This window comes from Tympanuchus pallidicinctus, unplaced genomic scaffold (genome assembly GCF_026119805.1).
Source record: "Tympanuchus pallidicinctus isolate F22 unplaced genomic scaffold, pur_lepc_1.0 scaffold4, whole genome shotgun sequence".
Taxonomy (NCBI): Eukaryota; Metazoa; Chordata; class Aves; order Galliformes; family Phasianidae; genus Tympanuchus; species Tympanuchus pallidicinctus.
In genome coordinates, this window is record NW_026294758.1 from 33,399,021 (window position 1) to 33,417,213 (window position 18,193).

Sequence of the window (18,193 nt, forward strand, 5' to 3'; positions counted from 1 at the left end):
AGTGATGCAACAAGCAACATTTTATTTGTAGAAAAATGCTTTAAAATTTTACTACATGGTAAGATTAAGGAAAAAATAGTATTAATATATATACATACAATATATATATATACACAAACACATTGCACCATTAAAATTACATGCTTTTTAGAACAGAATGCGCTTTATCCCCTCATATCAATTTTAAAGTTCTCACTGCAAGAAATCTTGTGTCCTTTTGTTTTTATCCCCGTTAAAATTTTCAAGTACAAGAAGTAACTTAGGATCTAATAGTAGAAAACAATTTGGTATACACAAATTACAATTGACAGCCATACAGTATTATTCTGCGGTATCTAACACATGTATATCCTTTTTGAACTCCATAATGAACAAACTTTTACCTGAGGTAAATGGTAATAAAGAAGCATGGTAATTGGCAAGGTTAAGAGGTTTTCACATTATGATTTGACTGTAATCGAAGTTGACAGGTATCACATATCTGTACCCACAGTATTGGCACATGAACGCTCTGCATGAGTCATTACCAATGTCTTAGAAATAAGGGAAAAATTAAAAGGCAAGCACCACTTGCAGACAAAGGCAAGCACTAAGCATGCAGACAATTTCAGTGAAACAGAGGTAGCATGTTCTTGTAACTCCAGCAGGGTCATTCAAACCAATGAAACCCCCCTCTTCTGCAAAAGGCACTCGCTTTTTCAGCTAAAAACAATGTGGTGTTATATTCAGGCAGACTAATCACCAATGTAGGTGGATTTCCCTCCTTAAAAAATATAAAAAAGTGTTTAACAGAGGACAGCATTTTAAAGAAAAAAATGGACATAAGAAATACACATTTCATGTACTATGTGCTATTCTTCTCCCCTTTCCTTTTACAGGAAGAATTACTTCATAAAACAGTTGTGATACATCCACAGTTGAAAGACTTTCCAATTAAAACATCAGTATTAAGCAGCACATTATGTATCTGTAATAACTTTTAACACATCAGAAGTACACCAGCCTTTAAGAGATCAAATAAAAAGCAACAGTTCAGCCAGAAGTAGAAAGCTTAAGCACAAAAAGGTGGTGCTGAAGAAGGATAAAAATCCTCTGACGTAAAACCTCATAATTGAGAAGGTACAGAAACTCTCGCACTTTTATCTTTTCTGCAATTTGAAAACATATCTATGCAAAACACCTGTTTCTTACCGTGATACTACAGAGCTAATTGAATTATAAGAGGTGCCACTGTTGCAACTTGAAGCATAAGCCTCTTGACCATTAGCATCAAAATTTATTTTGAATACAGAAGATGCCTTGAGTAAAAAGTCTGCTGCATCTCTGCGACCTAATTCCCTCAGCTTAGACATTAGGATTCCTACAGTGCTCTCTGGAGCATTACTCCACTCCTGCAGCAGGGCATGGACTGGGCTTGACAGAAAGTCATTTTGTGTTCCATTATTTGTATTGTACTTTGCAACCAGATCAGGGAGGCCCAGGTTCATGGCCAAAAGGCACCAATCTTTGCCCATGGGATCAGGTGGATCCAGAAGTCGGCTCAGTTTTCTCCTGGTGAGTAGATTCAGATCTGAAACATGAATATCCATTCCTAGGCTTCCTTGGGAGTAGACATCAAGACACCCAAAACACAGTATACTACTAAAGCTCTCCTTATATCCCCCCATGGTGTTAGTTAGTGATGTCTCCTTTTGACTCTGTGCACGGAAGAAGTCTCTAGGCTGATAGACCATTACTGGTTCATGATGTTCTCTCAGCTGCTGAGGACTAAGGTAGTATTTTACAGTCAAAAGGCCTGGTAAGGTTGTGGCTATTAAGTTATCAATGGTGCTGCATACAGAATCCAAAAGTAAACAGCACTTGATCTTCTCTGTTTCCAGTCCTCTAACTTGAACCTCTATGCCCTGACCATGGTTGACAAGCAGCACTAAAAGCTCAGCGCCGCGATTCATGATCTTTGATCCATTTACCCACAGACGTATATCAGCATCTCCCTCGGTGCTTTGTTGATGAATCCACCTGCAGAGATTCACCTGAACTTTATGAAAAATTCCACAAGGAAATGGGGTAAGATGTTCCACAGGAACAATTCTAACACCGCCATAAATCAGTACCTCATCCTCTTCCTCTGTCCAAGACCTGTGGAGATTGTCAGTCTTGATGAGAGCAGGAATATCCACCATTGCTCCACTGCTAAGGTCTCTTGCACAAATATCCATAGCATCCAAAATCTGTATCAGTTCTTCCACATCACTATCTGTTACCAGACGCTGTATGTCCTCTATAGTGTATCGACCTCTATAGTGATGGAGAGCTTTTGGGTTCTCTATCGATAGGATTTTTCCTAGGACATTTGAACAGAGCCAGCGAGGATCCAGAAGAACAACGTCTTGAACTGTTTCACTCTGCATAATGTTAATCTGTTTATAAATAGGAAAGCCATTATCGGTATTTTATGGAGAACAAGACGGTACTCCACATTCTGTCTTTCCTAACCTATTGACCAAATCACTTAAATAACACAGCTGACAGAGTTGAACTGCATTTTAGTTTCTTGCAAATATTCAGAAGTAAGAACTCACTCTTGGCTTCCATTAATAATAAAGCCATCAGAACCCAACAGCATTACAGCCTAGGCAATGCTCTGCAAGCTATTTATGCAAAGGTGTTTTCCTACAATTCAATTTCTAAGAGACAGACAAATTTCTTATCTCATTTCACTACCTAATTTCAAGATGCTAACAATAGCATATCCTATGTATTTTATGATGTTACAATTATAGCAATGAACTGCAGCTCTTTCTGTCTCATAGAAATAATGTTGAATAGAACACGTACACCAAAACAATAATGATAACAAGAAGCATTATTAATCAGTCTATTACTTATGATGTCTTGAAAGGACAAGTAGAAGGAAATAACTACAGACATTTACTTACATCCTATTAAGCAATTTTCGATCAGAGAAGTACCTTGATAGTAAGAATACATAGTTTAGATAAAAAGCACTCACTTCTCCTATGCTATGCAACTGCTGTGCAATGTGCCGCAGGTCATCTTCATTTGCTAGGGGATTAAGCTGCTCCTGTACATCATACACAAACTGCTGCAAGGACATCAGCTGGTTGGGTCCATTCATTTTTCTCCATGAAGGCAGCACAGAGATAATTTTTTCACACAGAAGAGTCATAGGTGGGCAAGTCTTACAAAAAGCACAGAAAACATCTTGTAACTGTACTCTGCTAACATTGAGGTCTAGTACGTACATGATATATATATACGTCTAAAGGGTCCCCTTGTGATGGACTGTTACTCGACCACCTGTTATGAACTTAGGAGAAGATCTACTTTTTCTTAATGAAATATATTCAAGAAACAGCTGTGCATTTAACTGAAGTCTGTACTCACCACTGTCTGTTCTGGACATTTCAACAGGTGACACTGCAGAATATAAGATAATACATACAGATAGCATATTTATCTATTGACTGTTTTGGACATTACTGATGACTATGTCTTGCAGTCTCCAGCCACAGCACCCAATCAATCTCTATGCAATAAGGACCTCTCAAATTTCATCTAATGGAAACTGCTACAAAAAAAAAAGTTCTGTCAAAGAAAAACATTAAAATCAAGACACCGTTGAGAACATTAAATAGGCTACATTTTTTAACATTAAAAAAACCTTCTTCCTTGAATCTGAGAGTGAACTCAGCAACACTTACCTTTTATTTCATTGTTTCTTTTACACCTAACAGAAGCAGCCACAGAACCTTGTGTTGGCATGTCATACAGTTAAGAAGGACTTTAATATGAAGAATTTAAATGACAGACTTCAAAATTGGTCACCCTTAGTACTGAAGTTTGTGTAGATCCATGGTAATTACATACAGTTAGGGGCAATTTTACCCTTAGTTTCATACACAACTATGAGAAATCTAAGTACATAATTTTTCAATAAAAGAATCTATATATTATCTATATTATAAGTTTGCACACCAGTATGTAAAGTGTTCAACTCTGGTCTTTTTGAAAAACATCTGCATCAAATACATTCAATTTCTTTGTCATACTACTGTGTCACATAGTATAAAACAAACAAATGGCACAAGCACTGGAGTCCAATCTCTGTCAACTCAAAATATGAAAATATAGCTTTAAACTGAGAATCCCAATAATTTCTTTCACAGAAAGGCTATTTTTGGTATCTGTACAATATGTCAACAATTTTGGAACTGCTGACAGAATCCTTCATGTCAATAATTTGTTGTTTCATTTCTAATTCCTGAAATTAAGTAATAAGTTTACAGAAAAAAAAATTCCTGTCCTAGGTTTTCACATTTTGGCTGGCACAAACCAGACCATTGATATTACTTACAGAAATTATTTGGCTTCTTATTTCTTGTAACTGATTTCGGAGAAGCTTCATATCTTTAGATCCAGATGCTCCGGCATCCAACACAAATAACTTCTCTGAAATCTGAAGATCATTTCCAAATCTTAAAGATAAAGAGAGATAGCATTGTTTACTCAGTCCCATATCTATTTTCTTAATCCAATGGCATTCCTTCGAAGAGTAATGTGTATGTGCAGTACCAATTATGGTAAGATATTTTATAAGGAAAGACATATTTTATAAGGAAAGAATAGTTGCTCTCTAGTTTCTTTGATCCTAAGCAGATAAATTGACAGTATATTATTATCTTTCCAACGGAAGAAGGCTGAGGAGTTCTAAGTGAAGTTTAACTCCATCCCAGCTCTTGTAATAACACATTTTACTAGATAATGGATAATAGGAATTCATTTTTAAAAGTCTTGAAATTTGCTGTTTAATTCCTACTCAATTAAAATAGTTTAGTTTCCATCAATACAGACACTAGCTCTATTTCTCACTTTTATTTAACTTTTCAATCACACATCCTTATTTTCTTAGCTCTGGAATGATCTGCATTTAAATGGATGTAAGCTTTGATGCTGAAATCTTTATATATTGTGATAGTTCATTTCAATTGATTGAGATACCACATTATCTGTTTTGTGGGTAACACAAATATGTGAATACTCCTATAATACTCCTTAGTTTGTGGAAGTCTTCTGTTGTATGTTACTGACAATCAGATGTGCTCAAGAAGCTGAAAAGCTTTTCTGACTACTGAATATCTTTTGGTTGATCTTTTGTTGATCAAAAGATTTTGTTGATTTTGCATGTACTCCACCATGTCCAGTTCTTCACAAACTGTGTATGGGTACTGCCTCCAGACTTGGCTTAATTTTTCTCCTACCAATCCTGAATCAATTCAGATTAAAAGGTGGCTGCCCTGTGAAATTTCCTCTTTCACTCCTGCAGGCTGCAGCTCAGAAAAACTGCCCACTTTTCTGAGACTGGTGCAAAACTACACAAGAATGTTGACACTGGCTACTGGATCTAACCCATCTTCAAGGTGAGACTTCTGAGCCTCAGTCATATTATGCATTATTTGCTCATGTGAGCTCACTTAGGGCAGCTCACTCACTGAAAAACAGTACTGACAATTTTTTTTCCACCTACTCCCTCACAGACTAAGCTTTCTGAATATTTTCATTAAAAAAAAAGAAATCTTCAAAATAAGACACTTCCTTTTGTGCAAATATCAAAGCTTTAGCCAAATAAAAAACCTTTTCCATGTTCTCGTATATTTTAGTATACATTCTTTGAAACTCACGCATACACCACTACCAATAAATATAATCCCTCCTTACCTGTTCCTGATTTCTTTCAAGAACGACGTATCCTTGTCATACCAAAACTCCCCCCCGGCAGGCCGAGGAAGATTGACTATATCAGCATGTGTGGCAACCAAAACAACACGCAGGGGAGTTTTCAGCCTTCCGCCAAATGCTAAAAAGGAAACAAGAACACTTCCTTACTATGAGACATGTCCAGGAGGATGGGTGCCTTACAGAGCCAGGGAAGGAGCAGCACGCGTTTTGTTCTCGATAATGCTCACTTCTGCAGTGGATTTATGAACTTCTTAGCACAGCTACGTCTATTCTGTATAACAAAACCACTGCTGTTCTGGCTGTTAGCCACTTACAAAGTCATAACATTCAATTTTAATAGCGAGAATCTTAGAATAGTATCAGAAATACTGGTATCACGTGACCTTAGTGCTTTAACGAAAGCATTAATTAATAAGGCTACCAATATATCTATTAACTACAGTCTATAACAGTGTAAGGAAAAATAATTAAGAAAAGTAAAAGCGTTTTTAATGGGTTTCTCATTACCTCAACACTACAGGTAAAGCTTAGGGAAATGCAGGTAGAACACAAAATGTCTACAACATTTATATGTTGGTATGAATGCTATTTTACAGTACTTACACAAACAGTGACCTCTCACCTAGGTGAGAGTTAAGTAGGAAAGCCTGGCAGATACCATGAAAAAGAATGAAAAAGAAAGAAAGATACAAATGGCATGAATGAGGAGACAGCATGGAACACAGAATTTTCTATCTCTTCTCAGACTGATCTTCCACAAAAGAGGACATATTATTAGACAATTATTTCAGAAGAATGACAGAACATCCAGTTCTAGAGTTTTTGTCTGACAAAAACAAGTCAGAAACATGTTTTCATTGATTAAGCTACAGAATGTGGATTCATTCTTAAAAATAGCCATATTTGCCATCTTTGTAGCATTTCGAGATAAGACTTCTCCAGATTTAGATTTTTTTTTTTGAGCTCAAGAATTTAGAAGCTGTAAGTAATACCAAAAGTAAAACTTATCCACTAATGTCAAATACTACAAATAGACATAAATATCCAAGTAGAGCTCATCAATATAAATACTGATTTAAGCAAAGTGCCTAAATAATGGTATTAACTCAGTCAAACTAAGTTTCCTTACTAGACCAAGACACGAAAAGCTTTTAAACACTGCAAGTTAACTATATTTTTAGCTTTAATGTTTTTCTGCATATTTCTGAGCTTTTAATTTCAGAAGTCATTGCAAGTCAATTATATCTAAATGGTTATATTCATAACGTTGTGTTGTGGCCTAAAATGCAATATGAAAGACAGGCAGGTGTCTGAGGTGAAAACTGAAGGTCAGCCCTTTAGCTCATCATTATCACCGGTTAGGCTGAGATCATACATACAGAAGAGAGCAGTAAGCAAAAAGAGAGGGGCAATACTCTGCACCATGTAAGCATACAGTATTTTTGTCTGGCTAGTCCCCAGCAATTTTTATAAACATCCGTCAGTGCTGAGTTAGATCCTCTGGTGGGCACAATACTTTGTTAGTGAAACCAGTTCTTCCATAAAACTGCAGACCAGTGCTTAGCTACAATCATGATCAAACCTTACAGTGCACGTATGCCTTGACCTACAGACCTTTTAAGGAAAAAAAAAAACAAAAAATTAACTTAAAATCAGTTTGCCTGTCGCATAACTCTACGTTATGTAACTTATATGATTCTATGAACTTTTAACTCACTGAAGAGCTTGAATACAAAGTCATTTAACTTAAAACCCATGTAAAGTCTTAAAAAAATTGAAGTGAATCAGAGGTACTGGTTTCCATATATTCTAATGTACCAGAAGTTAAAGCTAAAATACACCTCTAATTAAACGTTAGAGTGGCACGTAATGAGAGGTAATGCCAGTCTACAATATCATTCTTGTTGGAGCAGGTCCAGAAGGGGGTCGTGAAGATGATCAAAGTTCTAGAGCTGAGAGAATTGAGAGAACTGAGGCTGTTCAGCCTGGAGAAGAGAAGGAGGAAACTTCATAGCAGCCTCCCAGTACCTGAGGAAGTCCTGCAGGAAAGCTGGGGAGGGACATTTTCTAAGGGCAGGTAGCAATACGACAGGGCAAAATGGTTTTAAACTGGAAGAGGGTGGATTTAGACAAGATATTAAGAAATTCTTTACTGTGAGGGTGGTAAGATATTGGAACAGGTTGCCCAGTGAGGCTGTGAATGCCCCTTCCCTGGAAGTATTCAAGGCCAGGCTGGATGGGGCTTTGTGCATTGTGGTCTAGAGGGAGGTGTCTCTGCCTATAGCAGAGGGGTTGGAACTAGATGGTCCCTTCCAACCCAAAACATTCTATGATTTTATGATTCCTGTTGACATTCACAAAATTAATTTACCCTGTAAAAACATTTAACTGGTGTCAGATTTAACTGCGTTTTAATCAACATGTCCAGAATTTGCCTTAAATGGTTTCAACACTCCTAAAACACTTTTCCAGAACACTTATCTATAAAACTTCATTTGCCACAAGAGCTTGTGCTGTACCTCATGACCTTTTTCAAGTGGATAACTGGTGCATGAAATTAATTCTTCAGGTTTGTCCCACAAATAGAACTGTCCAAATAGAACTGCTGAGAAACACTGATTCAGTTTTGCTTAAATAAAAGGGGATGAAAATGCTTAATATCAGTCAACATAGAAGATTTAAGAGCTGGAGAGAAATGCTTGTATTCCTGTGATATTTCATTAATAAGCAAAATAACATACCTATTGGCTCCTCAACAGGGACTAATGATTTCAGGAAACTAAGCCAAAAGGTCACTTGGTTTAACTGGATTTCATAAGGCTCCTCAAGACTAAAAAGCACTATATGAATTGTGGTGGGATCATTTGCAGCAAAATAATCATAACAGCAGAAATACACAGGATTCCCAGAGAATTCCCAGATGCTGAAATCACCAACTCCTAAAAAACAGACAAACACATGTCAGTAAGCATGAAGCCTTACTCATCATGGAAAGACAACTCAAACAGTCTAACTTAAACTTTCTCAGAGGTGAAGTGCATGCAACTGAGAAGGCAAAACTGTAAATGCAATCATGAACAAAAGGAATGGTGAAGTTTCAGACCATCTCAGAGTTTGAGAAGTTGGATCCTCACAATTTGTTCCTCTCTCACATTCACTTCTCTAAGTCTTTCAGCTGGAGGTCACAGGGAAACACCTGCATTTTACATGCACTGCAGCCTTACGCATTAAACTGGCTTGTGTCTTGTATAGAAGTGATTACTTGCAAAATACAACTGTTCTTTTCTTGCTAATCCCAAAAAGTATTTTAATGATTTTTTTCTTTTGAAGGACAACTGCTGGTATTAAAAGCAACCCAAGAACATTCTCAAATAACCCACTTCACTTTACAGTATTGTGTTACTCAAACCACATTTGCAAGTCAGGACTGAAGAATCACTATATTAGGGAATGAAATAGCGCAACACTTCTTTCTATGATCTGCTTTATTTAGCTTTAGGTGAGAAAACCATTAGCATGTTGTACTGCATTGACACTTCCCAGACTCACTACCAGGTTAGTGTGAAATTAGATACAATTATACTACCTTTACTTAAATAAATGCTGATTGAGATGCACTTCAAATTTCCAGGAGGAAAAAAAGCCAGAGACCTGAAATTTACTGTTATGAGTACTGCTACTCACAGTTCATTCATGTACACAGTTTCCTTCAAGATCAAGATAATAGAAAGAAAAAAAATTGAAGAGTTTGTGGCACAACTATTTCACTGCAGAATTTGACCTGATTTCAAATTATAACGAAAGAAGAAATTAGCCCATACAAAGAACAAGCTTTAGTTACATGCCAAACTCTTCAGCATCTCAGACAAATGTTTTGTCACAGTATGTATTAGTGTACATAGCTGAATTTATAGATAGGTTTCTCTCTCCAAATTAAAAGCTTGATTAATTTGAACTCACTTGCAATCTGCTAAAGCATGCAGAACATCATCCTTACCACAGAGAGATCTTACCACCTCTATGATTATTACTAAGGGTGTTGGTATGCACCTTTTGTATGATCTTCACACTCAAAAGTGTTACACTAGGATCTATGTGTACTGAAGACAAAACACAGCTACTGGATGAAGAGAAAGCACTACACATCTTTTGTTTTGGAAAAGTAGTGAGCGGTTCAAACATCTTCTAAGACAGACCTCTCTTCCTGCTAACTGGTTCCAATTAGAGAACACTGAACTTGCTTTCTGAAAAACTGAAACCAAAAGTCCCAGTCTGGTGCTCACCGGATGTGTTCCAGCCCCCTCAGGGGGTAAGAATGGTTAGGTCCTTCATAGAGATGGGAAACACACCTGGGCCTATGGGACTGAATTAAATCTGACAAAAATCTCTATCCTAAGTGTCAGAACCTTCAGATGGTGTCCTAACCCACTCCTATTCCAACAAGCCTCTTCCTCCCACCCCACTTACTCGTCTCAAAAATATTCCTGTGTGATAAGTATCTGACACAAAAGATTACTACGTGTTTTACAAGCAGAGAATTTCACACCAATATACTTTCTACTTAAACACTCCCCACCCCCAATATTGAATTCTTAACCAGTCACTACCATACCAAGTCATATATAAGTCATATATGTAAGTCATATATTATTTTTTTTACTTCTAAAAACAAGAAACAAGCAACATGGCGTTACTTTCTCCACAGAAGTGAGGCATGCCAGCTCAGACCTCTGCTTACCATTCAAGTAGGCATTCTGAATGTCAATGGCCTTGGTGGACTGATCATCAGCAGAGAAATGAGAGTGATGAGCAGGTGAAACAAAAGCTTCTAATACCCCTTTTGTCAGGCCTGGCTCAAACATCATACTTCGGCTTCTCACACTGACATTCTCACAACCAGGATAAAGATTCGTAATGCTTACTGAAACTGAGTTGGAGAAGAGGAAAAAAAGATTAAAAATCATGGGAAAGTTACAATCGTATGACTTCAAAAAGTATGCTAGGCAAAAAGAAAAAAACTGATAAAAAAATTTCAATTTTTCTTCAAAAAAAGATGATTACCAAGCTGTGTGCACACGCAACATCTTTATTCTGAATGCTGAAAGGGAACATTTAGAATGATCCCATTTGGTGCATAGAGCACTGTAGCCATATACTACTGGGAAGGAAGCTAGGAAAGGAATAATTTGGAAGTAAAAGACTTTAAGAGTTAAAGCTCTTCTACACCACAACAGTATACTTTTTTATAGATAAGGGTTGTAATTTCATAGCATGGGCTATTTTTATTGGCATAAAAGTGCTACACATTTGAATAGTTAAATTCTGTAACTAAGGATAAAATTATTATAGAATCAATAAGGTTGGAAAAGACCTACACGATCATCCAGTCTAACCATCCACCTGTTGCCAATAGTTCTCACTAAACCATGTCCCTCAACACAAAATCCAAACGTTCATTGTACACCTCCAAAGATGGTGACTCTACCACCTCCCTGGGCAGCCCATTCCAGTGCTTGAGCACTCTTACAGAAAAGTAATCCAGCCTGAATCCCCACTGGTGCAACTTGAGGCCATTATCTCTAGTCCTATCACTAGTTACATGAGTGAAGAGGCTGACCCCCAGCTCACTATAGCCTCTCTTCAGGTAGTTCTAGATATATATAGTTATATATATATAGTTATAGTATATTAACTGGAGTGATTTGACTTATAAGCAATTTGTTTAGTTCACACTCACTGCAGATTCCGTAAATGAAAAAAGGCTTTTTAATTAACTTGCACCATCTACTGGAGAAAGTAAATATTTCTTTCCCCTATTAGAAGCTGAATTCTAATACAAGTTAGAAGTATAATAAAAACTTTAATGTTTTAATCTTTTGGTAGACTATTTAAATCTTCAGGCTCACATGAATTAAATACAGTGAATTCAGACTTATTTTTACTGAATTTTTTAAAACAAACATTGTCAAGTACCCTACAAACTGGACTGTTTTAAATGTCTCAGATTATAATATTCCGTTCAGAACATTATTCATGACTTACATAATGATTTGCATCCAAAATGACCAGATACTGAAACATAAAGTGATGTCATAGTAGATTCACTTGAACAGTGCTGCTCAATTTTTAAATGTAAGTTCTAGAGAAGCTATTTTCAAGTGAATGCTTCAAATTCACCATTACTTTCATGTTGATTTTTCAAGCAGCATGACAGACACATCATCTTTCAATTGATGATGGTATGAGACAGCATTTCATTACTCTCTGATTCTTGTATCAAGTGACCTAAAAAGTGTCTTCAGTCAAAACCTTCATAGAATCATAGAATGGCTTGGGTTGGAAGGGACCTCAAAGATCATCCATTTCTAACACCTTTGCTGCAGGCAGGGCTATCAACCACTAAATCAACCACAAGATCAGGTTGCCAAAGGCACCATCCTGCCTGGCCTCAAACAACCCCAGGGATGAAACAGCCACAAGTTCTCTGGGCAGCCTGTTCCAATGTTTAACCACTCATTGAAAATTTTCCCTGAATGTAATCTAAATTTTCCCTCTTTTTTTAGTTTAAAATAATTCCTGCTTGTCCTATTACTATTTACCTGTGTAAAATATTCCCTCCTGTATGTAAGCTCCCTTTAAGTACTGGAAGGCCACAGGGAAGTCTCCCCAGAGCATTCTCCAAGCGGAAAAAGCCCAACTCCTTCAACATTTCCTTCATAGGAGAGGTGCTCCAGCCCTCTGATCATCTTCATGGCACTCTTCTGTATCTGCTCCCACAGCTCCACATCTTTGTTGTGCTAGGGGCCCCAGATCTGGATGCAGTACTCCAGCTAGGGCCTCACAAGGGCAGAGAAAAGGGGGACAATGACATCTCATGCTCTGCTGGCTAACACTCTTCTTATGCAGTCCAGGGCACAGGTGGACTTCCAGGCTGCAAGAGTACACTGCTGTCTCTCACTGCAGTTCAGCTTTTTGTCCACAGCGATCCCCAACTCCCTGAGAGCAGCTCTGCCAAGAAGGACTTCTTCCCCCAATCTATATACATCTGGGATTGCCCCAACCCAAGTGCAGCACCTCACACTTGGCTTTGTTGAACCTCATTAGGTTCATATGGGCCCACTCTTTGGGATCATTCAGGTTCTTTTTGATGGCATCTCTTTTTTCTGTCATATTAACTACACCACTCAGCCTCCAGGAACCGATATTTGTGGTGTAGTTAGTCTCCCATCGAAAAACACAGTGAGTTAATAATCCAAGAACTTCTGATTGATTAATTTACATATTCTCTCACCACCACAGGTATTAATGCCTTCTGATAAATGAACAGCAAATATAAATGAACGGTAAGTGTAGTAATATGTGTTGGTATCTTGACAAATTACAACAATTACCTTAGAGTTTCCAAAGGTGATAGGAGAGAAAGTGGAGGCGAAATCTATTGCAAGCACTTGCTCTAGCATTATGTGGAAATAATGATAATACCTAAAACTGCAAACAATACCCAAGGGTTTTTAAAGAGAAAGACAACACTGACCTCATCTGAAACTCAGGTAATAAGATTATTTCAGAGCAGCAATTTAAATTCAAGCTCTTCAAATTGCCTGATTAGCTTGGATACACTGCACAGTATTTCAATGTTACAGCAAACAGTCCTCTCTTTCTGGCATGCTACCACAACTACAGGCTCTTCCAGAATGAGGTACATGTCGATGTGTATATCTAACTAGTTTCTCCACATCCTGCAGCTCTTTCCATGTAACACAGGTTAACTTCATGAGCAAGGTTTCCTTACCATATGCATACTTCAGTTTAGAAAATCTCCTTTTTCATCTTGAGTAGAGACAGTTTTAGACACCACTTGGCTGATCCAAGTGCCTTACCAGAAAGCTTTTTCGTGTATCTGTGGTTATACTTAATGATTGTCTGAGAATGCAGCAACTTTTAGTTTTACACAGAATTTATACTTAAACAAAAAATGCTGACAAAACTTAAGTCCAAAACCATGATGGTAGAATCTCATTATGGCAGCAATATCTGCAGCTTACGACTTTTTCGTAAAAATAAATACAGTTTTCAAAGTACTGTCCTCTGCTCTCTCAAGCTCACATACTTACCACAGTAGTAAACAGAAGCTGAACTATTTTTCATTCTCCACAACTGCTGCTCCTCTTATTTCTTATTTTAAGCAACAGTTTGCATGCAGAGTAGTCAATACCATCTTTGCTTTGCTTTGATTCCTTACACACATAGGCTATTCTGTCTTTTACACCACAGTTAATAGGTGCTTGTTTGGACTTCTACAGATGAAAAATGAGTTACTATTTAAATGGTATAATGTTAAAGCCATACCTGAAGGTTTGGAAGACAAAGGAGATGGTGGGAACCTGGTTGAGTTCGTGGAAGAGAGTCTAGGCCTACGTCTTCGGAAAAAGCTTCGGATTAGGCCACATTTGAGAGACTCCACAAGGGTTGTTTTTCCAGAGCCAGAGTGTCCAAACAGCTTCAGTTTAATCCGTGGCTGTGGGTTCTGTGTGTGTCGCAACTGCTGGATAAAAACTGCCCTGTGCGTATCCTAAAAATGAGTACAAACAAATCAGAGTGCATGGCAGAGAACTTCTGCCTTCCAACAAATGTAAAACCTAGGATTTAAGTAGAACTTCTTTGCCAGGTTAGTGTTCATCTGGATCAGTTCTCCCCCTGCTGCTCCATGCAAGTGATCAATCACTGGCAGAGGAGGAGGGATACGTAAACAAAACACAGCTAAATCACTGCTGTCCAGAAAGAATTTGAATTGTCATGAAAATCATGCATACTTTCGGGATCAACATCAGTGAACGGGATCATCCTGACACATAATTGAGGACAAATGAGAAAAGAATAGGTTCTTTTCACTCCCTTTTTCCTTACCCATCATTCTCAGTAGCGTAAGCATTACCTTTAAGCTTATATAATATATATGCAGGTCTGAAGAATTTTGCAATGATAACCATCTGAGCAATCTGAAAACTTGGCATGCTTCTGCCTTCCTCTTTCTGTTATCTTTTTCTATACTTGTTGTGCTTAGGAGAATTCTCTCCACCAAAAGCCTGTTTATTTTCACTTCACTTTTTTGCAAGCAAAATATTGCCTTACCCAGACCAATCTTACATCTCAATTCCCACAAAGTTCTTCTCTCCCATTAAAGACCTTTTCCAATCTTCGAAATTTCTATCCTTCTACTGCAAGCTTAAATCCTCTATACTTGTTTCCCTTTTTACTCCCAAGCCTCAATGAATCTGCTTCCCTACTTAACTGTCCTTTCATTGTTTGCCCTCTGAATGCATTCATTAGCACTTCCCCAGCTGCAGTCTCCAGCTCATATTTAGGCCTTCTTCAAACCTGATCAGAGCTTCTGGAGAAGAGCTTTCCACTTCAAGCTTATCTTTCACCACTCTGTTTTGCAACAAGAATAACAGCCTAGGACAAACAAAACGTATCTTGCTTTCTTCCTCCAGCAAAAAGCAATCAGACATCGATGCTCTACTCATGGGAGCTGAACTTTAAAATCAACCATTAAGACAAAGCAGTGGAGGACAGGAAAAACCATTAAATGCCTCTCAGTAAAGAAATACCTGTTTTAAAATAACTGAAGGAGCAAAGGAATTTGATTTATGCTCCTTTCCTTTCCTTCATTTGGAGCTGAGAGAGGCTCTGTTGTTCAGCATTTGTACTGGGAATTAAGGTGAATTAAAAGAGTACCCGCTGCATCAATCTCTAAAATAAGAACATGCAGCAATTTCACTGAGAAATTGCTCAGAGGTAGTACTGTATTTAATTTATTTTCTTTCTCCCTAACAGGTACGTACAAAGTATGTTCATCACAATGCAAATTTTGCATCCCCTCATTGCTAATATTCAGTTATCTGTAAGAGCTACTAAAACAGGAAGTTCTTTATATGTGTGCTTTTAGGAACAAAATCCTCTAGAGGCATTGAAGACAAAAAAAATGTCAGGTGCACTCAGCACTGCATAATATTACCCATTTTAAGTGGTTTGTTGTAGATTATTAATTTCAACTTACGAAGTTATCTATTGCAAGCTCTGATCAAACAATTACTACACATTTTCCCTACATATGTAGTCAGCCTCCAAGAACTAAGTATACTCCACTGTCAAAGAGCATTAGATAAATCTCTTCTGAAAGAGATTTTAGTAGCTCTATCTTGTTCCTTTTGTTCTAGGTTGATTTGTACTAGTTCCATGTCTACATCAGAGATATTTTTCTACCTGCATGCAAAAACAGTCAAGAGTTGTTTTTTGGTTTGTTTGTTTTTTGTTTTGTTTGATTGCTTTCTTTTGAGAAATACTGTGCCATAGTGTAGATATATATATATATGCTATACTATGGATCTTGTTATGACAAGCGTACACAAAAGCAATCACTGCAAAGTAAGCCTCAATTTTGTATCTTTCTGTCATTTTCACTGGTATATTTTACCAGTGATTTTACCAATTCTAGCAGGTACAGATTTACTAGCAGGACATGATTCTACTTCCTCCTTGGCAATGCCTGGCACACATACATTTCCACTTCAAAATTATGTGGAAAGAAGAGCCTGATCATTTACTGTATATCTCCAAATATCATTGGCATAATTAAAACAGTACTCTTAACTGCTTTGGTTGTAGCCTGAAATCTCCAGAAAAGTGGTCTCTGTATCTTTACAGCATGATACTGCATATTTGGAATAATCAATCTATATCAGACTTCTCAGGCTTACTCCCTTATGAGAAGCCTAGATCAGCTCTATGTTTTAAAAGGTAGAGGATTTTGAGCTACTGAAATTGCAGAATTAAAAAAAGAAAACTTGCAGTACTATTCCAAGTGATATTCTAGCTTCCAGAGAACTTCTCAAAGTCATAACTCGAATCTAAATAAAATGGTGATGAAAGCAGGTTCTCCTGCAGGATGTGCTAACTCTTGATAGTCTTTTAGTTTCTTATAAAATCCTTAAACTATTTGGTAGGCATTGTTAGAGAGATAAAATGGAGTGTTGATGTTGTCTATCTTGCAGCAAGGATATCTGCAATGAGTTTTCTAGAGTGACTTTTGTGAATAATCTTATAATTTCCTATATTCAAACTGCTTCTACCATCTTAAAAACACTCAGAAGAAGAGCTCAGTTAAAATTTACACATTCCCAACCTTTTTAAGTCTTGCAAGCAGATTGGCTACATGTTCGTGCTGCTCTGCTCTGGCAAGATCTTCTGCTGTTTTCCCATCCTGTTGAAAGATAAATCATTAGCTGCAGTTTCTTCCTTTTACCCACAATAAAAAGTTACGTGCAACACAGATCAACTCTGGTTAAGGCAATAACAGAATAATTACTGTCAGACACAGATGAGTCAGAGGGAAGAAAAAAAAAAAATAAATGAAGCAGTACTGACTATGCCCACTGGAATTCCTGTTTTCTTAAGTAGTACAAAGATACACGCTGTGAAATACACCATAGTATTTGTTTACAAATGAGAATCTGGCTGCCATTGTACAAACACACTTTGAATTCAGAGCCTTATAGTGATGCAGTACTCTCTTTCTGTATTCTTTTCTCACCAATTAGTAGATTATACTAATTTCTATACGTATTTCTAACAGACACTATTTTCTAAACAGATTTCACATGGTTCACAAAGAAGACATATTCACTTGCATGAATAGCAGGAGAATTTTGTTTGCTAATGGATGAAGAATGATGACAGCATATAAGTCAGTGGAGGTATAAAGAAAGCATGAACAGTAGAAAGGATGTGCTTTAAACTCTATCAGCAAATTCAAAAGGAGAAAAGCTAACTTCAGCATCCTATTCTTGACATTTAATTATTCATATTTCATACATCAGCAGTTTAATATGAATAAGCTGAAAGAAAAAGTGCTATTTTTCCCGTTACCACCAGATTAATGGTGATTTTTTTTTTTTTTTTTTTACATTTTGGCAGCAGGTAACTAATTCACAAAGATTTTACTTCTCTCTTTTATTTTTAAATGAAAGACCTTTCACATATTAAGACAAAGTACTGGAAAATTAAGACCTCTTTCTTGGACTTTCATTTTTATGTACTAGGCTTTCATATGGGGTTTGCATAGTCTTAAGTAGTTTCTGACAATCCTGTTAACTATTGCCTGATATATGAAACAGGCATCTTTGATAACTGGGTATCTACATACAGGAGCCAATTTCAGTTTTCCATAGAAGTTACTATGTACTCCAGAATTTCAGATAATTAATACAGAAAAGGAACATCAGCAGGTAACAGTCAGAATCATGGGTCATGGTATGAAGAGACTAATTCTGAACAAACATCTCGCCCTTAAATTCCTTCCAAAATTTAAAGGTGTCTTCAATTTTACTGAAGAAACACCTGAATTTCTTAAAATCCTTTTCCTTAGAAAGAT

At 37.1% G+C, this 18,193-nt stretch overlaps 1 protein-coding gene across 1 annotated transcript in view; it reads right to left on the reverse strand.

The window, feature by feature from the left end:
- Positions 1-2: 2 nt before the first annotated feature.
- Positions 3-18,193, reverse strand: part of DAPK1 (death associated protein kinase 1) — a 91,364-nt gene continuing 73,173 nt past the window's right edge. Inside the window, exons 19-26 of the mRNA XM_052701143.1 lie at positions 16,946-17,023; positions 14,110-14,332; positions 10,499-10,687; positions 8,502-8,699; positions 5,740-5,878; positions 4,379-4,499; positions 3,014-3,202; positions 3-2,420 (exon numbers count right to left, since the gene is read on the reverse strand). Coding sequence (XP_052557103.1) covers positions 1,188-2,420; positions 3,014-3,202; positions 4,379-4,499; positions 5,740-5,878; positions 8,502-8,699; positions 10,499-10,687; positions 14,110-14,332; positions 16,946-17,023 — 2,370 coding nt within the window. The 3' untranslated portion in view covers positions 3-1,187. The remainder of the gene's footprint in view (positions 2,421-3,013; positions 3,203-4,378; positions 4,500-5,739; positions 5,879-8,501; positions 8,700-10,498; positions 10,688-14,109; positions 14,333-16,945; positions 17,024-18,193) is intronic.